Source organism: Pezoporus occidentalis, unplaced genomic scaffold (assembly GCF_034315485.1).
Source record: "Pezoporus occidentalis ecotype Australia unplaced genomic scaffold, CSIRO_AGI_Poc_V1 ctg73, whole genome shotgun sequence".
NCBI classification, from domain to species: Eukaryota; Metazoa; Chordata; class Aves; order Psittaciformes; family Psittacidae; genus Pezoporus; species Pezoporus occidentalis.
This window is the reverse complement of record NW_026916082.1, coordinates 927,080-954,722: the sequence shown is the minus strand read 5'-3', so window position 1 is coordinate 954,722 and position 27,643 is coordinate 927,080. Positions and strand designations below refer to the sequence as shown.

The window sequence follows — 27,643 nt, the reverse complement described above, 5'->3', positions numbered from 1 at the left end:
TTACTGTGTGTGGGTGGTAGGGTTAAGATGAAAGAAAGGGAAGAAAGCTACTAGGAAAGCAGTTGGTGGTTGCAAATCTATGATAAATAAACAGCACATTCCTCTTCTGCACAATTCCATTAGAGTCTGTGTCAGACTTTAAGATCCTAATGTCATTTGGGTGCAAATTTGACAGCCTGGGGTTCTGCAGTGCTCCCTATGGCAAGTAGATTTGGGATCTGAAACAATTTGCCATGCCCCAACAGCGTTGCTGTCAAGTTCCCAAGGAGCCTCTAACGCACTAGTTATTCACAGGCCCTCTGCAATGAACCATGGGTTTGATATTTTATGGTCTGGTGTGTACAGTGCAGGATATGATTACACACAAGCCTGCTTCCCATCAGCCACCACCTCGTAATCGTTAACATATTTATCCTTGTGGTGCCTCAAGAAGATGACATTGTTATTAGTCCCATTTTATAGATTCAGAACTGAAGCTCAATAGCTAAATGACTTGCCTTTGATTACACAAGATTTACACTGAAGGACAGAACTGAGTTGTAACCCTACCAGGCCCAAGCAAGGATTGCACCAGGAGGACCAGATCTATGTGCAGAGCTGTCCTTCATCTCAGGTGCTTGTAAGTCTTATGAAACTACTGTATCTGCACTGGTTTTGTGCTTTTGTGTCTCATCCTTTGCCATTGCAGCTACCTGCAGTGAATATGATGTAGATATATTACTACACGCAAAAGCTAAACTCTTTAAGTTACATCCTTCTGTAGCTGCTGAAGACAAGAGTCTCCAGATCATGCTCATGTACTTTATAGCATGTTGAGCAACATTGCTGAAACACATAAGACATGCTGAGACAGTGTGTTAAGAAAGGTTGAGACCTAGTAAGATCTCCCTCTTCTGCTTTATCTGTACCACACTGTGCTGGAAAATGTAGTGACTGCTAAATTTCAGCCAGTAAATATACTCATCAGGCCTGATTTAAGTACCAGTTTGAGTCTGTGAGTAAACACTGCTTTCCAGCACAAACCACCCCTCTCAGTATGCCCAATGAACTCAACAAGTCCCATTTTATCCGGTACATGAATTGTAGAAGACAAGCCACTACACAAGTAGAAAAAGACCTTCTTCAAATTCCTCTCAAAGTAGTCAGTAAGATGGAGGAAGAAAGTACTATGACACACTTGCATTGAGGAGACCTATTGGTACTATCACCAGACCATCCGCTGGCAAGACACACAGGTGACAGCTCTCTTTCCTTAAATCAATTGCTGTTGTGGAGAAACAGGCTAGCTATCAGTTTCCATAGTGGTAACCATAGGCCTCAGAGAAATGTATTGATCTCTAGGAGGCAAACACTGGGAGCCAGCCATTCCTACCACTCAGGCTTCAGATAGGGTGGGTGTGCAGCTGCTATAGGTAAGAGAAGTTTGCAACAAAGAGCACTGTCATGGCTATGAGGCTCTGAATTTGACCTGCTTTTCTCTCTGTGCCTCAGAACAGTTAAAACCCCAGATAAATATTTGTGTGCTTCATCTTAGACCTCTGCTAACCTTTCACCACCGTGTCTTGAGTGCATCTCTGTTTATCTTATCCTGAATAACATAAAGCTTTCTTATCTAAGCAACTGTCTCCCAGCATTAAGGCTTACCAATCAGCTGCCTTCCTGACCTGATGTGCACCCCAAATGTCTCTGGTCTTCCCCAACCACTGTGAACTCAGAGTTTTCACTGGGCATGCAGATTCATGTGAACCCAGCATCTGTGAGAAATGCTGCTCAATACTTTTGAGCCTTCCCAAGTTGGGTGTGACTTGTGCAAATCGTTTTGTTTTTTCAGTGGGGCCAACAGGACCAAACTTTAGGTACAGAAATACTTCTCAAAATCGGAGTCAGGTCAGAATCTGGCTCCACAGAATTACTATATAGCAAAAGTATGATTATTTCTAAAGCAATAACAAAGCCACTTGAGAGTTTTCTTTAATAAGCAGCAATACTTCATATTACTTATTAGTACACAGCATCGGCAACTGACATAATACTTCCCCCAAAAGGATTAGGCAACTCAGAAATATTCATATACAAGGCAAATCAGAAGTCAGCCACAAAATGGAACAAGAAAGGACATCAGGGTCCTAATAAAGGATGAGGAATATTTTTCTCATGAAATGCTTGAATCAAGAAAGGAACAGGAATTGAAACAGAGCAGGACACTGTCCCTGCCTGGCACTACAGGAAAGAGCTGATTTCATGATGATCTTTACTCTTGGAACAAGAAAGCACAAATGTTCACTGGAGACTAGGAAACCGAAGGAAATACCAAGATGAAAGAGCACAGCAAAGATGCATGCCTCTCTGTATCATTTAGACGAAAACATAAAGATTGGTGGGAAGATATTTAACCAGCAACTGAAACAAGCTGAAGCGAGGAAGGGGAGAAACCCCAAAGACCTAAGTCCAGATACTGGAGATGGCTTGAAACCACAGGTAATTTCCTATAGATTCAGTGAAGTCAAGTTACAAATGAGGACCACCAGGTCCTACTTAAATCACCTGTTAGTCTACAGACTATTAGAGAGCAGGGTGGTACTGGTATGCAGTTACTGTCAGTACATGCATGCTTAAGCAAGGTAAGATCAAAGTCACTTAAAAATAAAAGGGGGAATAAACCCAACATTTTAAGCAAAAGGTTTGTAATGATGGGCTTGAAATCGAAATGCTTAGGGAAAAACATCAGCAAACACTCATCTATGCCACCTAGCTCTTTGGATACCATACGCTTTATAGGTATCCGTACATTTTACAGGGCTCAGTCCAGTCTGATTCCAATCACTGTACATCACAAACAGCAGGTTCTACAGAACACAGTCAGAGCTGCTTTGCATTAGCAAGGTTTGTTGAAAACCCTCCTCAAAATCTGCCCTCCTGAGTATCAGCCCATTAACCCAACCTCAACAACTCTTCTCCCTCTGTCCTTGTGCTGTGCAAGTATTTGCTGCTAGCCTTCCTTTCCCCCTGCCAAGTCTTTTCCCGCCCAGCTTTAACCTTGTTTCCCACACTTAACTCTTTAGCCTCCCCATGCCCCCCATCTGAGTGTGGAGCGTGCAGGGTGAAACTTACGGTGCTCGGTCGTGGTTCAACCCGTTCTGTCTTTGTGAATTTATTGGAGGTAGAACAGGTTTGCTGTTAATCTCAAGCCCTCTCCGCAAAGTCTCCCTGATCTGCTCTGTATCTGCAAAGAGAAGTTTTTAAAACATGACTTAGAGTCCTCAGAAACATCACAGACACAAGGAAATGTCAGCTGGTTGACTTTTTTTTAAGGCCTGTTTCTATGCTGTGTTTCATCTAAACTCTTCCCCTTCAGAAAGAAATGAAGATCTCTTAAGGGTTAATTCTTACCAGCTCTTTCTGCACCTCAGGAGTCATTTCACTTTGTAAAGTCAGACTGAATTCTCTCGGTTTGGGCTGTGATGTTATGTCAGGCAAGGAGAGCTGGAACCTTTTGTACTGAGCCCTCCTCATGAGGAAATTCTGAGTAGTTTTGTATCCTTTCATAAATGAGGTGTTTGCTGTTTCTGCAGCTCCTACAGAACCTCATGACACTTCCAGCCTTTGCACTGGAAGCCACTTTTCCCATTAGGCATAACAGGAATTCGTTCCTTTACCAAATGAGTGCAAGGACATTCCCAAGCTTTTGCAATTGGCTTTGCAAATCTGTTGATTAATTAACGACAAGATTCACAAAAGAAGGGAATTTCATGCAGGGCAAACTTTAGCCTGAAGCTTACATTTGAAAATAAACTGCAAATTATGCAGTTCAGATGCAGTCTTCTTACTTTTTCATCTGCCTATAATGTCTAATGGCCAAATACTTCAATAGGAGCCTTGCTTTCCTTAGAAGTGTCCTCATCTTTTTTTTGAGAAATGTGGGAATTGGGTAGACAAAAAATATCCAAACGATTTAAAAATCTTTTGAAGGCTATACAAATCTCATCACGTTCACCAGTCTTGGGCTCTCCATTTGCAGAGCTGAGGGAAAACAGCCTTTTTAGATTCAATGCAGCTCAAAATATTTGCACAGGAGCCAGAAGGAACCCTATATATATTTAAATGCTTTTTATTTTACCATGGACTTAAACCCAAGTAAGATACCATTCCTGTGGAAACCATTATTAATTCCAGGAAAACAAGCCCTCCAATTTTACATTGTTTCACCCACTTGAAAGGCAACACGTGTAATTTCAAGCACGTGCAATGGCAATGACATCTGTACCCTGAGATGGCATCTCACTATAAAGGGAAACTCCGCTGTAATTTGTTTCTTCTTTCCAGAGTTCCGTATTTGCAAGATCACTTGAGTTCAGCTACAGAAATGTGCAGGATCAGTCTAACTTGCCACCCAAGAAGTGACAATGTGAGTGAAGGAGCACATCCTGGGAAAATGCAGTTGCTTCACCTTGCAGGTGTTTACAGTCCTGTTTCTTTCACCCAGTGCTAAGTTTAACTGTGCAGATTTAGATTAGAAATAGCCTAAAACTTGAAGGAAGCATTTAGACAACAACACAAAGATCTCTTTTCTTCTCCCCTGCCTTACACAGAGAGGCCACACCAGAATTCCTTTCCCTCTCCTGTGACACACTGAGCCTTCCAGCAACTGTAGTGTTTGTTATGAACCCCAAGATGCTGCATGACTCAGCCCACTGCCCAGATCCATCAGAAAACAAGCACTGACAGTGACTCAGCTCAGGACCTCTCACCTTTTCCAGAGAGCCGCCGTGGCTGGGTCCCAATGCAAATGCTCCTGCTGTCTTCATCATCCTCTGGGGGCCGGCTGAGATCGTCCCAGGCACATTTGGCACTCACTCCACTCAGGTTTGAGCCATCTGTCTCAATCCCTTTGTCCACTCTCTCCTGCTTGAAAAGATCCAAAACCCCAAGATGGTTTTGGGTGTTGCCTGAACCCGAGCTGGAACCCACCCTGGTTCAACCCAGCCTTTACATGACCCTCCTTTGTGGCCAGTTTCCACTCTCTGTCCTCCATATGTTGATCTGTCAGCTAACAGTGACTGCATATTGAGCAAAATTAGGGAGCTGATCTGAACTGGAACAAACCTTTTCCATAGCAGGTTGGCCTGAAGTCCTACTCCTTTCCCACTGCTTCACTACACAGCCCTAGCAGGCATAAGGCAGGGAAAGAGAGAGGTGGAAACTGATGGTTTGGGCTATGCAGTGTTGCTACTTTCAGTGTTAGCTCTGATTTTACACCAACTCAAAGTACATTATACACTCCTCTGTGAAGCACAGCTTGGCAGTCTACCTAGTGTATGTCAGTGATAACAAACTCCTGAATAGACTTGTTCTCTTTCCAAGATTACCAAGGAATCCCACAATGAAAAGCGCTCAAAGAGAGACTCATCATTCACAAGAGTTCATCATTGGCAAACCAGACAACCACTGCGCTTTTCAGTGTGCTAGGGTGTTCAGCAAAGGACAAATGTGCAAGGAGACACAGGTCTGTTCACAATGTCAAAGCTTTTGCATAGCTTTATCAGCAAAACACACAAACTTCCTGCCTTGCAAGTTGGACTTCCCAAGCATGCAACCACCATTTGGGCCTCATAAGGTGTCATACACCACCCACAAGCAGCTGGATGCTCCCAGACACCATGCACTTTGTCCAGGACATGTGCATCTGTAGCCAGCAAGACTGCCCTACGCTGCAGCCAACGCTTCCACAGGACACCTACCTGCTGGGGAAACAGGCATTAGTCTGAATTTCCATCTCTGCCCCACAAGGGGGTGATGTTGAGCTGAACAAACTCGGGGCTGAGCTACACCGAGGAAGGGCTGCTCTTAACCGCTGTCACCTCTTCCCAAACCCACTTACATTCAGTTCCTCCTTGCAAGCTGCGCCCTAGAAAGAGCATTGCCTGTTCTTGTGACCATTCAAGAGAGGACCTGAGCAGCTCCAAGATAAGCACGAGCGCTCAGGGTGTGGTTGCACAGCAGTATAAACTGATGTAATTCTAGAGGGTGCAGTCCCACCCTTCTCCATGTGCTCCTACCCCTTCCCTTGAGCCAACTGTTTCTTTCAGCTGGATCACCTCCCTAAACTGGCTCTTTGGCCCAAGCCCGTGGCTGAGGGCAGGATCAGGGCAGTCCTAACTTCGATTTAAGCATTCAAGAGACTACTTTCCTTCTGCCTCTCTCCTTGAAAGACTACTCCTCATTGGGATCTTCCTCTGGCATCAAGGGGAATCTGGCTTCTATGAAAACATCATAGGAAAATCTGAGAAATAACAAATCTGCTGGGATTTTCTTTTGTTATATCCTAAACATCAAATTAGTTGTTTTACCCAGAAATAGAAGTTGTGGAAAAAGAAGTAAAAATACATCCGATCCTACACATGCAAAACAATGCTCCGAGTGAGATTTAGCACTTGGCTCCTTTGGGAGCCCTCCGCAGTGCTCTGTGAGGACCCACATCAGCCTTGTCAGCATGGTTGCTTTTTGTTCCAGTGATTGGAGAAGCATGGGAAGACCACCAAACTTGCCCTTTAGCAGAAAACAGAAGAGCCCGAAGGGCCCTGAAGACTCCATCAGTACAATCTTGTGGGACATGCTTCTCCATCCCCACAGTCAGGGCCCCCGGACAGTGCACAGAGCCTTGGGGAGGGGGAAAGGGACTCGTCATCTGCATCTCAGCTGGTCTGCAGACCACTTCCTCAAGGGAAGAAGCACAGCTCTGTTGGCATCCCCTGGAGATCAAGGGGGGCTGATGGAAACGATCTGGCCTAAAGCAGCCAAATTTGCATGCCTGTTTTATAACGTTTGCAAGTATCGAAGTGTGTGTGTGTGTGTGTGAACCCCAAAAAACCTAACCAGTAGCTGGGGCAGTGCACAGCTTTAGTCCATCTTTAGTCAGCAGAGATGTGCCTGGACTGACAAGCTCTTCTTCCTCCCTTGAAAGGGCAGTCCGAGCAGGAGCTTGGAGTAGCCCAGGGCAAAGGAGGTTCAGCTTTTTCTTTCCTCAAAGAAAGGATGTTTCTGTCCCATTTTCCTCTCAGCATGTGGGAGGGATGCTCTGAGGTTCTTGTATGTCATTGATCCCTTTCTGCATGAGCCAGAGCACTGCGGTGTGACCCGCAGAGCAGCAACCACAACTCAGGAAATTCAAATCAGCTTTATTCTCTTCTGACATATCTGCTAAAACAGAAGCGAAGCACTGAGAACCAGCGCAGAGCTGGGGACCAACAAGGATTGCTTGACAGTGCTGCCAGGGAAATCTGAATGGCCTACAGGGAAGCCTGGCTGAACAGAAAACAGCCAGCGTTGCCACAGCGTTAATTGCCGACATCCTGGGATGACATCTTAGTTGGGATCCATTCTCAGCAACTCCGAACAGAAAGTACAGCTGCTGCTGCCAGGGCTGGGTTTAGGCCTCAACCAATTCCCACAGACACAATGCAGCCTCAAAACAAGCTCTGCCCGCTTCCCAGGCAGACACCATGCCTGTCCGCTCCCGGGAAAGTTGTCCGTTTTCCCTGCTGACTCCCTCTTTTCTCTCCACCTATCTTCCTTCCAGTGCTGCCTTTCAGCTCTCACACACCCTGTGCCACCACCAAGAAAATGCCAAGCGAATGGCACTTTATCCTTTCCCCACTAATTAGAGCAGGAGGCGCATAACATAGCTGAACCCAGTCCAGCTCCCTGCACTCAGCAAAGGCTCTTTGTGGGACTCAGCACCACAGGAGCAGGTTTTGCCCTGTGAATCCCCAGGGGCTGCAGCAGCAGAGCAGGAAGGAGGCTCACACAAGCATCTGTGCACACACACTACTGCATGGGCAAGAGAGAACAGAAACAGGAATGTCTTCAATGTAAGGAAGTCCGGAAGGACCACAGACATCGCAGCTTTCAGAGGCAGGACACACTGGTGAGGCACAGGTACTCTTTGTTTGCCTTAACTTGCCTTGTCTGACTCAGATTCCAGTAAGCTGAGCTACTTTTCATTTACAGTAAATTGAAGAAAACCCTGTTATCATTAGGAATCACCAGTGTGCAGAGAACAGAAACACCTCCAGGAGGTAAGAGGGCAACATTCTGAAGAGCCTAAAAACTTTATAGGGCTTGCCATGGCATTAGTTCCCACATTGTGGGACACTTGTGGAACATCTTTTGTGTGTGTCTCAGACTGGGGTTATTTTAGATGAATAAAACCTTAAAAACAGTAAAAGTAGAATTTGGTTTTCTTTGTAAGCTTTCAAAACAAGAAATGCTGTGAGGCAACTGAGGGTAATCAGATGCAGACACGCAGACCATAAGCAAATGCAATGGCTTGTACGAAACGTGCATATATGCATGTGCCCTACCAGGCTAAGCCGTAAGTTCTCTGTTAAAGGCAAATACACAGTGATTCACTGAACCAAGGCCAGCAACACACTGGATTTGCCTGGGAGACATGTGCCCCAGTACCACAACTCTGCTGAAGGTATGCAGAACTGCCTCCTAAATGAATGGATCAGCAGTAGTCCATGGGACTGTGACCCCCTCCATAGAGGTCCTATGCTGATCTTTAAACATTAGAAATTAACTTAAAATCTAAAGAAGAATATGTCTTCCTACATGGATTAGTAATAACTGCATGAGATACTTTTGGCTTCTTATTATTTCTCAGACCACACTAACTGCTTGGCCTCAAGTGACATCCTACAGGAATGAGCTATGCTATCACATTTGCTGTGAAAAAATACTACTTTTTTTGAGTTTTCTGCATGCTACATCTCCTTATGCTTGCATACAAAATAAAGGATTAATTTCCTAATAATGTCTAAAGCTTGTATTGTGCTATGTTCTTTTATCTTCTTCTGTTTTTCTCCTTTCTAAAACACGCAGCCTAAATCCTACCAATTTGTTTCATCAACGAGATTCTGTTTTCCTAGTCCCCCTTCTCTAACTTTCTTCCTAGAGCTGTCATCCACCTGGGACTGGATATGTGCAGTTCTGAACCACCTCTGAGAGAGCAAAGGGAGTCTCTAATACTTTTCCAGCACTATAGCAAACATTGAGAAGGTAACAGCACCTTTATAGAAAATAATAGAACGGTTTATACCATTAAACCAATTCTCCCTCTGGCTACTACAAAAGACATGACATTTTATAAACCAAAGACATACTTGTAGATGTGGGTCAATCTCAAATATTGTCTCTCCTCTTCGCATATCTGTTATCAACCAGGGGCCTCCAGCTCTACAAAGAAAGAAAGGAAGTCAATAAACCAAACAAGCACTTCAGCTCATATTCCCCACCAGAGACCTCAGAGTGGACTTGTACTGGAAGGAAGCACAAGATAGAGTTTAAAAGAAGCCTAGAAGCCCCTCTATGTTGTGCATACATCTCATAACATGCAATTGTCCTTTACATTTCCCAAATACATAATAAAAGTCCTCCATGACATACCTATTCCTTGCCTAGTGTCTGGCACCACCAAGTCCTGCAAAGCCATCAGGATTCACACAGGCTATTATACCCCTGTCCTCTGTGTGGGCCCACTTACTCATACAAGACTGAGCTGAGTTTTAATCTTACAAGTAACTGAATTTGGACTGGAAGTCCAATGTAGCCTGGGTCTAAGGAAGATGGGCAAAGCATAGGGTCAAAATTTATACCTCTGCTACTATCTAAAGATGCAGCAGGGTCCCAGTGGGACTGCAGTTTTTGAAGAGATCAGCAATCACGTTCAGTACCATAAAGAGCCTCCTGCGCTGATAAATAGCCTCACAATAGACATTTTACCTAGCTGGTACTTAATGGCCAAGCTAGGTATGGTTCAGGGATGGTTCAGGGAAAAGCTTTGTTTTCATTAGCATTAAAAGTCAGAAGGGTCAAGATGTTTCCCAACAAAGGTGGTAGAAAACAGATTACTGTGAAGATTACTACTCAGAAACTTTTCTTTGGGTCACTGTGCAGGCAGACTGCAAAAGTCAGCCTCAGATGGTGCTTTTCATTTGAAATAAAAACTGAAGTCTGTTGCCATAAAAATTTTCATTATTTTCATGAGACACTTTATTATTGCAGTCAAAAGCCCCCTCCTCTGGCCTTGTCTGTGTTACAGACTCCTAAAGCATGCCTAAAATGGGAGCAATAGAAGTTAGTATTTTCTAGTTTTTCAGAGGCATTGATAGCCACTCTTTTTTCACATCACTTTGGAAGCTGTGAATTATAACCTGCAGAGGTGTGACCTGTTTCAGTTCCTTACTGGGATAGCAACGGACTTTTACCCTGACTCCACATCAGCAGCCTAGTAGTTTGCAGTTTTGCCTTTGAATCATACACATTTGGGTCCCATTTTATCCTTGGAAAGGTGCTTTTACCACATCGCAAACACCCAAAACCAGCATGAGAACAGAGTGAGAGGGGTGCTATATCTCTATTAACTTCGAGGAGCAAAAGGAGCTGCAAGCAGCATTTATTGTCTTGGGGTACCAGAAACAAAGCTTGCAGCTAGACAAATTCACTCTACTTGAGATAGCAGATAGTAGTGCCTAGAAGGGAAAGGTTCAAGTTTAAAAAGTCCATAAGCAAAGGCTCCTCCAAATAATCAAAAGCCATCGTGACACTAGAGAGTATATACTATTGTGCCCAGGAACACATATGCAGAACTATTTTGTTTTAAATAAAAAAAGTGATCTTTTGCGCAATAATCACATAGCAATAACTTCCACTAAATATAAGAGAAAATATTTAAACAAAACACTTGCAAGCCAAAAAAGTTTAGCTGCAACCAGGCAGCAAATAAAGCATCATCATATCATTTAACATTTAAAAGTGATCTACTTCTTAACCCAGTGACATCTTTGTTTTGCTATGGGAGAAATAACAATCAACTTCACTTGCATGAACACTTCTCCTGTTTCAAATTCGCTCACCAAGAGTGGGGCCAGGTTGAGAGCGACTTTCTCACTTTCAGTCCCCAAGCTTTGCTAGGCATTGTAAATCAGACCTTCTTCCTTCCTTTTGAACTACACAGAGAGGTCACCAGTAAGTTATCCCAGCTCTAGTAGGAAGAGCCAATGAGAAAATACTGCAGGCATAAAAGGAAAGAAATTAAGCTTTCAAGAACTCATTCTGTTTCACCATGAACATGTGGACTTCTACATGCATTAATCTGCCATCTAAGTGTCTCTGTGTGAGAACAGATTTGCAATGAATTCCCATCTCTTGCTACAGCACGGGATTAAGTAAATTCCATTAACAAGTTAAAGATTGTTAATAAAAATAAACAAGTGAGTCGCTCTCCACGGGAATGCTCCCCTATATGGGCTATATGAACACTTACACTGGGACAGTCCGAAGCAGTTCCAATATCCCTTGCCCATTCCACTGCTGAGCTGCATGCAGTTCCTCAGTGCAAACTCCAACAATCTGGAATAAATAAAAAAGGGGACACTAAACTGGATGGGAACCAGGCAAGAACTCTAGAGAAAATGTACCACATGGTACTGGATCAAACATTGCAGGTACAGAGGAGAAGCACCAATCTTTAAAGTAGGAGAGCAAGGACAAATTGAGCCTGAGACAATAGAGGGATTCTGCAATTCCTTATGCCCTCTCACTACACTTATCACGGGAAGTGCCCTGGTCATGTAACATTTAATCTTGCACAGCATGTGCAACTATGAGGAGAGCCTGGTGATAAATCAGGGTTTACTGAAGATCCACTAATCTGTTCTCACTTTTCAATCTAGTCCACACAAGACAGGACAGGTTAGGGTCTGAGCATATGCAAAACACTGCTCTGTCAGCCAACTGCTAGGGGCAAATGCAATACTGCACCTGCAATTTCAGTCAGGCAAGGGACTTGCTGCCACAAGGGAGTGCTTCAGTGCTCATAAATCCTTGACCAACTCAGTCTGCTGACTGGTTACATCTTACCCAGCACCATAAAGTAAAGCTGCTTAAACATCACATAATCCACTCGTCACTGCAGGCAGTTGCATCCTGTATAAGGCAGGATGTGTTTGCTTTTAGGATAGAGGCTGCCACACTGAGCAATACCAGATGTCTCTCTCACAGCAGCTGAGACTGCCGCTTCAGATGAAGGAGTGAAACACCCTTCAGCTGATAGAGGAAGGCAGTTTATTCCTGATCCATCATCTGCTGGCTTGTGGCTTTGAGCATAATGATTTGCTCTTTGGGATGAAAAGTTATTTTAGCCATGCTTTTCTATTTTCTTCCTCAATACTCTAAATCTTTTCCAATGACACTGAATTTTTGGCCAAGATTTGTTGAACTGATGTTTTATCAGAAAAGAGAAAAACTGAAAACTAAGTTCTGAAGAGCAGCAAGCAGAAGTGCATGATGTGCCTTTGCCACAAGCATGAATCTGCACTGATAGAGATCTGTGTGGAAAATCATCAACGTCAGCACATAGCCAGCTCTACACACCCTACTTCCCCTGCCCCTTGCAGACCTCACTTTCTCAGGACCCAGCCCTTCGAGACGCACTTCATCCTCACCCATCTCCCAGGCTTCCTCCAGTAACAGCTTGAATCACCCTTGCTTCAGGACACCCCTCCCTGGGCCTTCACTCACTAATTACATACAAACAGCAAGACTCTAAACAGGAAATTAATTTGTGTTCATTCTTTTCTTTTTGCAATCGTTTATCCTCAAGGGTCAAAATAAATCCATAACAACAAGCATCAAACAAAGGGGAAAACTAAGTCAACCATATGTGTTGTGGAAGATGAGAGGCCAAGAGCCTCAGGATGAAACGAGTTGACTGTCCTTTGATCCAGCACAGCTGGGCACTAAAGGAGAGATGAGGACTCATGCAGCACTAACTGGAGAATCAGCCAGGAATCACCCTGCTCATCTTGGCACCTTCTCTCCTTTCAGGTCCCACAACTCACCTTTCACTGATTAAACCCACACCCATCCCTTCCTTGTTGATAAAACAGGGACTTTTGGGCACCTCAGAAAAGTAAGGAAGGCCTCTGCCTTTGCACAGCAGTTACCTTGTGTAGGTCTATGGAAATGGAGCTTCCACTTACATGTTGCAACTACAGCCAAGGACAAACGGGAGCAACTTGAAGCTTATATTGTAAAATACAGACACTTGCATTTTCCCACAGGATGGAAGCTTTTCCATAGAGCAGGAAGAAATAACCAGCTGACATAAACTATGCCAACTCTTCTACTAAGGCTATTAACTCCAATATGCAATTTAAAAATATCCAAAGCAGCCCATCTCTAAGAGATACCACTGAGAAGAAAGACTCCGGGAAAGCAAGCAAACCTGTTTGGCCAAGGGAGCTCCCCTCACTAACAGTCAGGTTTAATTGCAAGGGAATTTTTAAGTGTTTCTTTTGCAAAGCAAACCCGAACCTTTCTTAAACAGTACATCAATACAGGAAAGCTCACTCAGCCCCCAAAGAGTCTTTGTGTCAATGCTGCAAGCTACATTTCTGCCATTAAATAATGCTAAAGCAACTCTGAGTTCTGCTCCAAACTCTTCTTTTCCTGGCACTCAAACCAGTGGCTCACTTACCACAGAATTAATTTGAATTTAGCTCTACATTACCTTTTAAAAGTGTTTCTCTCAGCTTTTTTCCCCCTATGTTCATGTTTGGAATTTCAGAGCAGTAACGTAATATTCAACTCCAGGTCTGTTGCAGGGTGTAAAACTTCTCTTCATCAGATAGACCTCTATCTTGAGAGCTGAACATGCCATTGCTCAATCCCTGTAAAATGCTTACTGAATACCTCCAGAGTAACAACTCGAAGATCAAATCCATGGTAATCAAATAAGGAAGAAAGGTGGAAGACCGGATAATAATCATCTGACTTATCAGAGCTAAATTAAATGTAACATTAGCTGCATTCCACACCAGGGAGGTGATAGCAACTATTGCTGGGTCGTACCTGTAGGAAAGTAACAACCCCAAAAGGAGTCTGCACCGGCTGCATCTGAGGGTCTTCTGTCAGCAACATGTGCTGGATTCTGGATTCACTGTTGTCCAAAGGGCTGTGCCACGATACATGGTCACCGCTGCAGAAGGTGTTTTCTGCAAGAAAGAGAAGCATGAAATATTTAGTCTGTAAAGTCTGACAGAATATTTCTTCTCTTAGCATCTGCTCCTGACCTCTGTCTGTTCCAGGACAGTCACTGGTGGCTATTCACAGCAACTACCTCCAGCCAGCTCTGCTGAGTCTCCATGTCAGCTGAAGCATGTGATGCAGCAAAAGAACCTCACTGAGCCGTCTGAAATTCAAGAACTGACTTTAAAATTGCTCATTCTTGAGTCCTGTGGCAAAAAATGGGTGTCCTGCTTTGATATTAATCCCAAACCCAACAAATAAGATTAGTTTTTCTCTCATTTACTATTAGTCTCGTTTTGTGAGAGGGGGCAGAGTCAGCAGGCCATGCTGGATGCCGATGGGACACCAATTCATACTTAATTTACAGCTCTGATTTGCCACAGAGAAAAGATGCTGAAATGTGACTTCACAAATAACATTTTGCTATGTCTAATAAAAATCCACAGTCTGCTGCCCAACTTGTGACGGTCTCAGTCAAAGCCACTTTCTCTCCCAGCTGTCTGGTGGCTCTGGTGCAGAATTATAATTAATACGTTCCTTCCTTCCCAAACAATGAGAAAACCAGTAGGCTATAAATTTCCCTCTATGTCAGAATAAAGTGCATCAAAACAAAGAGACAGAAATTATCCTTCCTTCTTCACGACTGCAAGCATTCCTTTCTTTTCTTCTTCTCCTACTTAGAAAGACAAAGCCCCAGATAATCCCATGTTCCACAGCTGGTGCATGCTAGAAAGCCCACCAGAACCCATCTGTATGTTGCTGCTATTAGGCTAATGCTTTCTGAGTGAGCTAGAAGTAAAACAACCAACCATGACCATTTCACACCAATTATAGCATGGTCCAATTGCACACAGCTCCTACAAGATGTGTGAGATAATGCTGCCTAACTGACTGCCTTGTCCTCAGGTCTTGTGCTTGTCTCACTCCAGACAGACCTTTTATAGCACATACAAGTAAAGAGCCTGGAATACACACTCTGCTCTCTTACAGATGTGTAGTACCCCAGGGATGAAGCAAGTACTGCCTGCCTGCTACCAAAGCCAGTGGTAAGCACAACACCCCTCTGCCTGACCAAGCTCACTGATGAAGGCAGTCTGGGCTGCTGTCCTCACCATGGTCTCTCTCAAGGCCATGCTTACCAGAGAGGCTTTGCCCTCCTTTACTGGAGGAGGACTAGGACTTCTACTGCAGACAGGAAAATGTTAGTGGTTACTTGAGCTGCTGTTTGCCAAGACCGGAGCATCTCATATGATGCAGAGCAGGACCCCAGAGCATCTCATGATTCAGTAGAGTGCAGCTATGACCAGATGTGGTCCTGGATCTTCATCTAACCTTCCCACATCGCCTTCCAAATACATGTCAATAGGACTTCTCTTAACTATCTTTAGGGCATATTTGAAAATCCGTGAACATGGCAGCTTCTGCAGTGACAAAAGAGAAACAGCATTTGCCAGTAATTGTAGCTTTGTCCCCAGCCACATTAAAAAACAGACACTGAGGAACTGGGTCCTTGCACACCACTCACTGTGCACTCACACCACCACAACTGTGTGCATGTACTCTTGGCCAGCAGCAAGTGCAGGATGCTTCGAGGGAGCCATCAGCAGGTAATAAGAGTTATCTTGCAGTTGCTGTGGTTAAAAACACCAACAGTCTCAGTGATGAGCTAACTCATGCTCACCCGTTCAAGGATTTCATGCAGGGCGTCCCGGGCAACTCGTAGTTTCTCCACCAGGTGTCCCCATTGGCGTGTATTTCAACATTTATCATTACACGGTTTTCACATGAATGTCTTGGACTGCTTTTCCATTGAAAATTAAAATAAACTCCAAATACCATAAGGAACTTGGCCAGAAAATCGAGGCATGTAACAGAAGTGTTGTGATAAGTAAGGGAATGTTTTCCTTAGTTAAAATTAGGAAAGAAAGAAAACATAGCAAATGCAAGCTGCTTGAAAGAGTTTATCCTGAGGTACTCTAAATACACGCTTTCAGCTCTGCAACTGAACTGAGTGGCTCAGATGCTTTAGTTTTAAAGTTGGGAAAACATAAGCATATAAAAGTGAAAAACATAATTTATGGGTTGTTTTTCTTTAGTATCAAGACTGGATTAAAGAAACCACTCAGAATGTTGCAAAGGATCTTGTGATATTTTCCAGGTTAGGCAAAATGTGGCTGATTGCATTTTTGGTTTAAATGATAAAAGCCTCTCAGTCACAGTTTTCAGGAACGAAACAAAGCCACAAAGCGCTTATTCTTGGGCCCTGTCTTTCCACCACAACACTTTGCCCATCAAATGCTCACACAATTCTATGCTGATCGATCGCTGTGTTTCACTGCTGGTGCTGCTTCTCCTGGGAAAGCCCAGCCCGTTTAGAGCAGGTTTTCAAATGCAAATGTCTCTGCTGGAAACCTACCTGTTTATGCCCATGCGAACACTGAGCACTTAGAAAACCTCCCTCTGCCTTGCATGCACACGAACACCACAAAATTCACACTGACTACTCAATTAAATCACACACAGAAATACTGCACATAATATGAAGCTGAATTAAAACCTGTAGGAGTGCAAGAAATTCAGAATTACAGCCTAAACCTCAGTTTTTCACTTGGTGCATTGTAATCAATGTGGAATGTGAGATATAAGCTCTTCTACAGAGACCACTGCACTGAGGACAGCTTTAATTGCAGCACTTATGGCCACAGAACCGAAGAAATTACAGAAAGGACTTGATAACCACTTTATTTTGCCTAATTCGGGAAAGGAGGGTGAGCATTCTCCTTTCCCACCTTTCACATTCATGTTTTCAAAACAAGACAATCAAAGTCTTTCCAAGCATTTAAGTTGCTTGGAAAGTTGCCAGGGAAGTTGTGAATGCTCCATCCCTGGCACTGTTCAAGGCCAGGTTGGACAGAGACTTGGGTGGCATGGTTTAGTGGGAGGTGTCCCTGCCCATGGCAGAGGGGTTAGAACCTGATGACCTTAAGGTCTTTTCCAACCCTAACTGTTCAATGATTCTATGATTCTAAGTTTTAAACACTGTTTTAGCCAGAAAATCGTAAAGCTTTCATAAATGATTCCTCCAAAGTAAATTTATAACTAAACTTGTGGCTTTGAATTTAATTTACGTTGAATAGAACACAAAACATCCCAATAAATCCTCAAACTCATTACAGCATGGACAGATGTGAAAAGTCTCCTGTGGTTTTTGCACCTATCATTTGCAGCGCTGTTGATAATTCCTTTTTCACAACCTGCCTTTCATCCACAAACAGGTAAAATGCTCTAGTATTTCCCACATGCAGGTATGTATTTTTATAAACCCAAGAGATGAGTAGGCACAGGACATACTGAGGTATGCGAGGAGCACAAACACCTTAAAAGAAGCAATACACTTCAGTCAGATGTGCCTGAAGTCAGCTGTTTTTATTCCCCAAAATGCAACCCTATATCTCACACACCATGCAGACTAACCAAAGGAGCAGCCTGCCATCTCCAAACTAATTTCTGAGATCTGTTTTGCATTGCTATGAACGAAGGATGGGACTAGGACCTTCAGAGATCATGATGCCAATATGGGTCTCTCAACAGCACTCAGTTTTATAGCCATACTGAGAAGTACGCATTTTGATGCCTACTGCAGATATCAAATGAGACGCCTACACTCACAGCTGGAAGCTACTTATATACAAAATGAAAATGCAGGCATAAAGATAGGTATTAATAAACAAGTAAAGGAAATATTGTATGGAAAACCAAAAGATTACAGGAAGAAGTTTATGTCTGCGGAGCACTGACCTAGTCTGACAGGACTCATTGCTACAAACATCTCAGAACAATTTGTAGTTTTAAGCCAAAACATAACCTCCCTTTCAGACAAGCACAGAACACTCCTTTACAAATTATCTCAGTTTAGTAAAGCTGAAAGTTTAGAGCCTCAGCAACAAAGCAGGTTCTGCAAGGATCATATCACAACACTGATGCTGTCCGAGCCCTTGTAGATTTGGGAACTACCTCTGCTCTATACTAGGGGATTAAAAGCAACTTTTGGTCCAAAACTTTTCACTCTTAACAAGCTCTGGTATGACAACTCTTTTGGCATGTTGCAATTATGTGCAGATTAGCACCTGTGGGAAAACTTCTTACTGGCTTTGAGCAGGGATTGAACACATCAGATGGTACCAAAGTCCTTTTGCACTGTATTTCTGAAGGAGACAAACTGCATTTGTGTCCAGAATTAAGGAAAATGTGAGACGGCTTTCAGCAGTAGCTGTGAAAAATCATGGGCTTCTACTGGACAAGCACTTCTCTACCACTACAGGAGGGCAATGACCAGCCTGGGAGCAGCAAATGCCAGGACTCGGGTGTCTTTTGCTGCTGCAAAGACTTCTGCGTCTGAACTCCCATGCTACCTGACTGCACAGCAAAGCCAACAGAGATGTGATGCGTCCAGGGAAATAATTTTATATAATGGGAGAACTTTGATGTACTCTTGTGTAAATAGTAAGCCTCAAACTAGTTTGTATGTTCTCATGATCAGGACTAAGCTTAGAGAAGACTTCTAGGAACAGGGGAACTACAGATGCTCTCTTCTCTGTGGGTGTGCACATTGCGGATGGACTCCTCATTGCCTAAGGAGGAAGGAGCTCTTGGCTAAAGCTTTTACTGCAGCTATGGCACACACAGGAAGACCCTATCTAGGTTCACTGTGTCTAAGCTTGAGTGTGACACACCACCACTCTTCACCACCACAGGGAGCACTGTTAGCATTTTTACTCATCTGCTTTTTTTTACAGTCCTTTAAAAAACAAGTTTCTCCAAGAGCCCTACTACTCTGTTAAGTCTGTTTGACACTGGCCAACAGGTTCAAACACCATCTGGGTAGCACAGTCAGCCACTATGAATGAAACAGCCTTGTTTCCTTAGATGAGCACAGCAAAAACAACAGTCACCAGAAAAAGTTATCAGCACCTCACCAGGGAACTGTCAAATCCGTCAGACGGATGGCAAGAAAAGCTCTAACCATCGACAGAAGGAATTAAATAGCAAAGGAAATGAAAAAAAAATACATGAAAAAAATTAAATCCAAATGATTTCGGTGTATGGATGAATCCACAAAACCTCAGGAGTACACAAAGGCAATGATTTATTGCATACAAGTTGATTCACAAGGGACTGCTGTTGAATACTTCTGCCTCACAGTAAACCTGAGGTGGTGACATGTTCCCTCCAAGGAAGGAAGAGCTAAGCTCCTGACGTGCCTCAGGATAAACACATATCCTTCAGCAGTTACTATGGGAGTGCTGGATGTGTTGTAAATACACAGGCTGCTTACAGCAACCTCTTGGACACTTGCAACCTTCCTGCTCAGAAGGCGTACTAACAGGACTTAAACCTAACACAGGCAGGTGACCCATCCTAGCAGGTCTGACACTGGTTCTTTTTCTCCAAGTTTGTGTTTTAACAAAAAATAGTGATTTTTCTTTTTCTTTCTGTTCAGGAATGCTGATTCTATGAAATCAAAGTGCTTCATAGGGAGGTATTGATTTCACCAAAACTCCGCAAGGAAATCATTAAACATTTTGTTTCAAGCTTACTATTTTGTTTCATAATTTGTAATAGCAAATCTGAAGCCCCTCTCTAGCTCTACAAAAATGAGAAGTCTCTAAATTTTCCATAAACTAGCTCTTGTACCATTTTATTACATGAGAGCAGCATCTCTAAGACAGTTATACCAGGCCACTGTGTTAAGCTTCCCATATTTTGAAGTCTTTAAAATGTCATTATCCATTTTCTTTTACAGCCCACTTAAAGCAGGTGAGGTTCCTTCATGCAGCAATGGTCATAATTCAGCTGTGCAATCTGTCCTAACTTTACTATCCAACTGCTCTATAATGAGAACTGAGGAAATAACTCAAAAGGAACCAGTCCACTGAAGACTTGTAAATTTTCTTTGTGTAGCATTGCTCATATATTTCCTTGGAGTGCATTCCCATCCCCTTTAATTTGACTAATATAGCTGATGCCTAAAGAAATAAAACCAAGCCATATTCTTTGCCTCAAGATGTTTTATAAACAGTGCAATGCATGCAGTCTATGATCAAGAGGTGTTACCTACCTCTAGAGAGAAAGAGAGATTAATTCCCACTGTATTTTCAATTTGTTTTTTAACCTGCTAGTTCCCTGTAGGATCCTGCAAGGAGTCCTTATTCCCTTGAATAGCCAAAGGGTATAAATTGAAAAGGACAGCAAACAGGGAAAAGTACTACGAGCTGAGACAGCTCCATGCAAAAAGGGGCCCCAGGCTTAATCTGGGTTAGGGAGCATTCCCAGTGAGTTTGCTACCTGCATGCGGAGCAGATGGAAAATAGCTATTTGGGCATCTGTGAGTCAAGTGTCTTCCCTGGCATGTGCATAGGGGACTGTATGGAGGAAAACAAGGAGCTGATGCTGTTCCACCAGCAAGGAGGCAGCAAAGGAACTTGAAGCATGCTCTTGCCCATGCACAGCCTGGCATACAGTCCCCAGCCTGAGTCTGGCTCCAGTTCAGACTGCACCACCCTGGTTCATACAGAGGCCAGAAGCTTCCACCTTCTGACATGGTCATGCTATGCAATGCTTTAGATAGATTTTCAGTTTAGAAGAACAGAGTTGTAGCCTGACCATTCCTGTGTACCTCTTTTAAGATACCTCCTCATTCAAATTGCCAGCTAAAATCTGCAACAGACAGGTTAAACTGTTCTGACTTATCAGCTGGATAAATCCATCTGGAGAGTGTGTTACAGGTTATGAGCTGATACCACACAGAGTAGAAGAAGATGCCCCAAGTACATTATCTACTAAGTATGCTTGGTTTGGGGAAAACAACTGCCCCTACTGCACTCCTATCCTTCAAAAGCAAGTCTGTGTTCCCCTCTTATTTCTGCAGAAAGCCAGGCCATCATTACATGGTCACTTTATTCTGGGATATGCACAAGTTGATGCTGAAAAACAATCCTGCTTGCTCCCCTGATAAAGCAGCAGTTACCTGGACTACCCTCTTGAGCTAGTAATGTTGCTTAGCTATGCCAGCACAAGGCTGGCCACTTCTCTGATAGCTTGGTCTAAAATATAACACCAAATAAATCTGCAACAGCATGTGGCACCGGAGATGCTGGCACACCAACAAGATGACCACATCGCTCACAGGAGCCAGACCTACGTTATCTGCATCACTTGGCAGCTTGAAAACTCACTGCTCTCAGGGGTACAAACCTGCATTTTTGTATTCTACTGTGAGATCTCAGCTAAAGTGCAGGCAGCAAGACACAGACGTCAGTCTGCATAACTCAGAGCAATTCTGTATTTGACAGCAAAGCAAAGCAGGATTTCAGCTCCATGACTTATGGGTGCAGGAATGTTAAAAAGGCCCCCAGTGAGTTCCTGACCAGCACGACAGTGATGCAGCCAGACGTTTAAATTGAATTCAGCTTGTCTGATACTTACAGAAACAATGTAATTTATTGCCCCACGATTACCCCATGCACAGTCTGTATAATTTATTATATAAATGTATTTTCTCCAACACGCTTTTAATATTCAGCCTGGCTTTGCTAAAAATAAAAGGTAATCTGGCAATCTGTCACCAGTAAGATGTGATGCTGTTTTTCAGTACCATTTTGCAGACTGAACAGCTAGAATTAATTGAAACTAAGGGCAGATGCAGAGGCCAGCACTGAATGTATCAGATAAACTTTTCACTAGAACTACTTAATATGTTTCTAACTAGCTCAATAACGGATATAAGCATGCAAAGACGTAGCTATAATAAACAGATATAAAAGCTAAAACTGAAAATTGTGTCTACAAAATTCAAAGTAATACTGCCATTGCAACTTATTACAGAGATGAAATAAGGCTTTATTAAGACTCATTTGCCAGCCACATTGAGATAATCTAAGGATAATCAAATTAATGCTAAATTCAGCCCATCTGCTTAGTTTCCTAACCTACAAAGGACTGCACGCATAGATTGGTAAAGGGAGAAATGACTGCAGTATCTTCTGTGGGACCTGCTGACAGATAGTTTGTAATTTCATTTGCAAGTCAAGCTGGATGTGTTTTAAGAATATACAAGGAATTAGTAGAATCCAGCCATGGTATATTTGTCCTATGCTAAAAAAATGCTTTTCCTCCCTGTTTTTCTTTTTTCAGTTGTTTTGTTGCCCCTTATCTCCTGTCCGGCAAACGGGAACTGCCCCTGCCCAGGCACTCCAAAGAGGGGCAAATACACGTGGTGCTGCTGCTTGCTGCAGGCATGCAGCACAGATGAGGTGCTTTAGGAAGTACTAAAGTGCTGGAGTACAATTAAATGATAGCTCCACCACACGGATTCATATGGAGCTTTTAGAAACAATAGGCATAGGCAAGGGGTTCTTTTAAAGAGTGGAAAACCCAAAATTGGCTTTGTAAGGTACTGTACTTTGGTACTGTAAGCGCTGCTCAACCCCTAAGGGTTGAAGACAGTGCCAGACAGAAGTATGATGCAGGCTTTCAAAACTTGATCAGCTGGTGGAAAATACAGAGGTGGTGACTGCACAGCTCCAGGCTGGAAGCCTGGAAAACTAACAAGCCTCTCAAAAGTCGCATCAGCTCATGCAAGCATATATAAACTTACTTGCTCATTCAAGTCTCCTGGACTGAAAGCCCCGTGAAGGGCCTCCCATGCCTTCCCAGGTTACATCACCAGCAGGACAACACTAAGTCCTCACTTCTCCATGCCCTGCTCAGAGCCAGCACTCACCCCTACTGGCAGTGGGATAGTGGAAAATGTGTCTCACTGCACTGCAGCTTCTGCTGACAGAGTTGCAAACTCTGCTTTTCTTATCACAGAGTAGGTCCCAGGCACCCAGATACCTTCTGTAACATTAAAGTGTAGTATCTTAGCCAAAAAAACAAATGCTAAAATGCCATCATGCAATAACCAATCCGGTTCTAGGCCTCCTCTACCTCTTCTGTTTTCCAGGATGTTTCTTTCCATGCCTTACACATCTGTGTGCCTGGCTGGCTCCTTCTCACTGCCCATCTCTAAGCACATATACGATTTCCATGACTGCAGCCTCCGAGAATTTTTCACGCAGGCTCCTAGTGAGTGACTCGGGTGCCCAGGGCACGCTCCCACCCTCTGCGAGCAGTGGGCCCCCTGTCCTCTCCCTGACTCCATACAGCCTGCTCCCCCAGACGCCTCCTCCTACGCTTCCTTTCCTTCCCACAGCTTCATTCAGCTCCTCCACATCTCCTCCTTTCAGCCTTCTCCAGCCCTCACAGTCAGCAGAGGTAGGAGCTGGCATATCCATGGTGCTTGGCATCCCCTCAGCATAAGCAACGCCTGGGGCAGGACGCACCTCCTGCTTTGCTTTTGCAAGAACAGTTCTCACCTATCTATAGATTTATCTGCATGGTTCCCTCCCACAGGGAGGGAAGGCTGGAGGAAGGCAAAGGAGCATCAAAGGACTTACCTGGTGTTGACAAGAATGGCAGAGAAAGAAAACGAATACAAGTTGCTCCTTCACAGCCCCACAAAACTTGCCTGCTCCAAGCTCTTACTCCTCTACACCCCATCACTCAGACCTACCGCCCTTGGATGCTGCAGGGCTGGGCTGCTTTCAACTCCTCCAACAGGCAAGTGGGACAACCTTCTCTTCACCCTCTCCATCACCCAGTCCAACAACAGTAAGGGAGCAGGAATGACACACTTGCCAAATGCTGAGCTCCAGGCCAGGCAAGAGACCCTTTCACCTCTGTCCAGCTGTGCTGCCACCAACTTTTTGCATCCTTCATCTGAACAAGATGTATTTTTTATACCTCCCCTTCAAAGGATGGTATTTATGTCTTCAGCAGTTTCAGGAACTGAATAGCCTCGGGATGGGGCGGAGGCCCACAAGCAAGAAAGGATGTTATACAGCAGGATCCCTGTCAGATAAGGCCTCAGCTCAAAATAGGTATTTAATGACAGTTTATTTATAGATTATGTGATCCCACGTGGCTAATTTGAAGAGATACCTGCCTTTCATTTAAAAACCCTATCCTGTGTTCTGGCACATGAAAGCCAGAATGTTTTATGGTTACCTGAATGCCTCCCAGCCAGACGCAACTAGAACAAAGACTTTTACCCACAGCATTTAGCAACTTTTATGTGTCTTCAGAGAGAGAACTGCAGCAGGAAAGAAAAACAAAAGCACTTCTTTCTGTTGGACCTCCTACATAATTGAGCATGTGGCAAGCCACTGAGAATGATGGATGCTCAGATGGACATGGGAGCACTGTAAGACTGTACAATCACTTGTGATCCTCCCCCGGATAGCTATGTATGATAAGTGTATGTTGAAGAGCTTTCAGGGGCTTGAAAGGGAAGGCAGTATTCTCCTGTGAAGGATCCAAAGAAGATGGAAGTAGCTTCTTTTAATAGCCTTCATAGCACCAATGTCTAATGGGAAGACTGCTAGACTGCACTAGGGTATCCCTTTTAGCAAAAAATGCTCAAGAAAGGGCAATAAATGCAAAACTGCGAGAAAATACTTCTGCAGTTATTACATTGTAATCTCTTCAGAAAAAGAGTTCTAGTTACCTGGGCTTTAGCTCTGAGGCTTATAATGGACAGGAAGGGCAGGGGCCCTTGAAGAGTGAGCACTGTAGCCTTTTTCTCAGTGGTTGATTATTTTCTCTTAAATTTTGAGGAATTTCATGCTTGCACGGGCCAAACTTTTGTTTTACTTTGGCAAAGCAGGAGGCCGAAGGGCAGGAAACAGAGGAACTTTGAATTCACACATATTTGTGTAAAATATTAGTTACGCATTGAGCTCTACCAACCCATTACTGTAGGGCAAGAGAAACAAGTAAACCTAGTCCAAGAGCTATATTTATGGTTCAGATCCAAAACGGACAGCCTGTTTATGGAGCACCTTTTGAAACACCACCCCAAGTGTTCCAAGATAACTCCTTTAAACTCGTGATTTCAAACCAGAAAGCAGGAGAGTCCATTTTCCACAGGCTGCCTGCAGCCTCTGAATATACTTTCCCAGTTTCTCTTCCCCACCAAGAACAAAACGCTTCCCCTGCTGTGCCCATTTGCTGCCTCCTGGCTGAGCAGGCTGCTGCTAAGGGTCTTTGCGTCTGAGGCTGTCAGAAGATGGTCTGTAATGAGCTCCATGTACTGCCACTTTCATAGGAAGAGTGAGTTAGTCAGCACAGTTTGAACGCCACTTGCTGCACAGATCTTCAATAGAAAACACAAGGTGGATATGTAACAGTGAACCCAACTTCCAGCTCAGTCCACTCTTCTCTGCAGTTTCATCTAACATGGACTTGGCAGCTGTCAAGGGAAAAAACAGTCCTTTTCACACGGCTACTCAGTACATGTAACCTTCAAACTCTCCTCTGTGCCTCCCAAACAATTGCACACAGGCAGCAAGAGAGGATGCTCCTGCGACTACAGAACAATCCCTCTGTGTTGTGGCTTTCAGCTCCCCGATAAGAGGAGGCAACGGCTACACTGCTCTGTGCAGAAGCTTTTAACTATTAAAGCGGCTGCTTCCGTTTCCCAGGAAAGGCCGGGTGGGACAAAGACCTCCTATGTAACACGCCAGAGGACCTCACACCAGCAGGAGGGGGAGTTTTATGCCTTCTCTGAGCTGTCGCCTTTGTCTTGCATTCCTCCTTCAGTACACGGGACAGAGCCTTTGTCCGAGGCTGGGCTGACCATGTGCAGCTTTTCCCCCACTTTCTTATCCCAGAAGTTACAGAAGCTCTTCTTAACAGGACCTGCTGGTGCCCACCAGATCAGCTCCTCCTCACCCTCCTGCAGCAGGGAAGCTGCTGGGTATGATGGAGAAAAAGCTTCCCGCAGAGAGCTTGACTCCTCTCCACTTCGGGCAGAAAACATTAGCAAGATCAGTTCTGATCTTGAAACTGCTGCCACTCAAGATGGACTCTGTGAGGGGCCAGCATCCAAACATATCAGGGTGCAGGGCCTGCTGGCTGCCCTCCTACCACTTCGACTGCTGCAGCAGCCTTGCACAGAGATGTGTCACACAGCTTCCTCCAGGTCTCTGAGCATGTTTCTTTCACCCCCGGCAGCTCACAGTCTATATGAAGCCTAAAGCAACTTGTGCATTTATAAACGCAACCACGTATCAGATTTACAAGTGTTGCTGCTCTGTCCATCCCTGACATTTGGGAGCAGCCTTACGGTACATGGATTGATGCAAAGCACTGAGAAAAAAAATAGATTCCCCCCCCCTTTTTTTTTCTTTCCTTTTTTTTTAAATAAATGAACTGAATGAACTGTACTGAACAGCTGAAAAGCAACCAGCCAAGTTCAGTTCCCAGGCAGGAACAGGACATGAGCTGACAGAATTAAAAGGGACAACATCAGTTGAAATCCAGCCAACTCAAACTGGGCCTAAACCTACTTTATCTAAATTGCAGCAGCAGCTAAAAACAAGCCTTCTCTTTCACGCAGTGCTGAGATCCCTTGCTTACTGCCTAGAAGTACTATGCAATCAGTAAAGCAGTCTGGGGAAGACAGCTTTCCTTCTATTTCAACAAAGTCTTTTATAAGGAACAAAGACTTTCTGTACCTCTGGCTCCTGGCCCAAAGCATCTCCATGCTTTAGCATCAACATGCCCTTTGGGGCCAGAGAAGGTCCAAAACCTATTCCCAGCTGAGAGCTAGAAGTCAGAGAGACAGAGTCAGGCTTCAATGGCAAGGTACAGGAAGTACCCAGCCTGAACCATAAGACAAATTACAGGAGATAAAAAAAAAGCCCAAACTTCATGACATTAGGGGGGTAGAGAAGTAAAGGCTTTAACTTATATTACACAGCTAGCTCACAGACAATGTAAGCTGTAGACTTTTCCCCCTCCAAGCTGAAAGTGAGTACTTGTGTCCTTGGAAGCTCCTGGTTTCCCAGAAATGCATTTCTACTGCTGAACTCCAGACTGGGAGGAAGCCTGGGAGAACCTTGTGCCCAGTCTATGTTCACATCACCAGTGCTGACAAAGCAAAAGTCAATGTCACACTGCAGTGGTGCTGGTTCCCTCCTCTCAAGCTCCTGAGAAAGCATCCAGCACTTTTTAAACCTAGCTGAGGGTTGCAAGAGGTCTTCTCTCATAGCAGCAAAAGGAATTGTGTGGAGAAGAGATTCTTTGGTGTTGCACAATGTCCTAGCAAGTCCCAAACTTGTCACCAGTGCCAAGACCTGTCCTCTATCTCCTTTTCAAGTGAAAGGCTCCCTCCACTTGGCTGTTATAGACAGGCTATTTTGCTATACATATTACTGCTATGCATATTCTTCCACAGACCTCTGCTAGGGGTTGGCAAGAACATCTTCACATTAAAAGCAGGCGCTGGAAGTTTACAGTTTCTTTAGGGGGAAAAGAAGAGCTATAATAATGCCTTTCAATGAGCAGTGCTGGACCAAACCCAGAACAGTCACAGGAAAAAAAAAACAACCCAAAAGGATTAGAGAGAAAGTTTGATGCCAAAAACTAAACAACTAGAAAGCTCCTTAAG

The 27,643-nt window shown here is 44.0% G+C and overlaps 2 protein-coding genes across 5 annotated transcripts in view; one reads left to right on the top strand and one right to left on the bottom strand.

Moving 5' to 3' along the window:
• The window catches only part of CUNH10orf95 (chromosome unknown C10orf95 homolog), a 174,958-nt gene that overhangs the window by 67,391 nt on the left and 79,924 nt on the right, over positions 1-27,643 (top strand). The window lies entirely within an intron of this gene.
• SUFU (SUFU negative regulator of hedgehog signaling) overlaps positions 1-27,643 on the bottom strand; it is an 89,492-nt gene that overhangs the window by 25,913 nt on the left and 35,936 nt on the right. For 3 of the 4 annotated variants that reach the window (XM_062601854.1, XM_062601852.1, XM_062601855.1), the window contains exons 4-8: positions 13,915-14,057; positions 11,327-11,412; positions 9,165-9,237; positions 4,749-4,905; positions 3,112-3,223 (exon numbers count right to left, since the gene is read on the bottom strand). In XM_062601854.1, coding sequence (XP_062457838.1) covers positions 3,112-3,223; positions 4,749-4,905; positions 9,165-9,237; positions 11,327-11,412; positions 13,915-14,057 — 571 coding nt within the window. The remainder of the gene's footprint in view (positions 1-3,111; positions 3,224-4,748; positions 4,906-9,164; positions 9,238-11,326; positions 11,413-13,914; positions 14,058-27,643) is intronic. The other variant, XM_062601853.1, reaches the window with a different exon arrangement.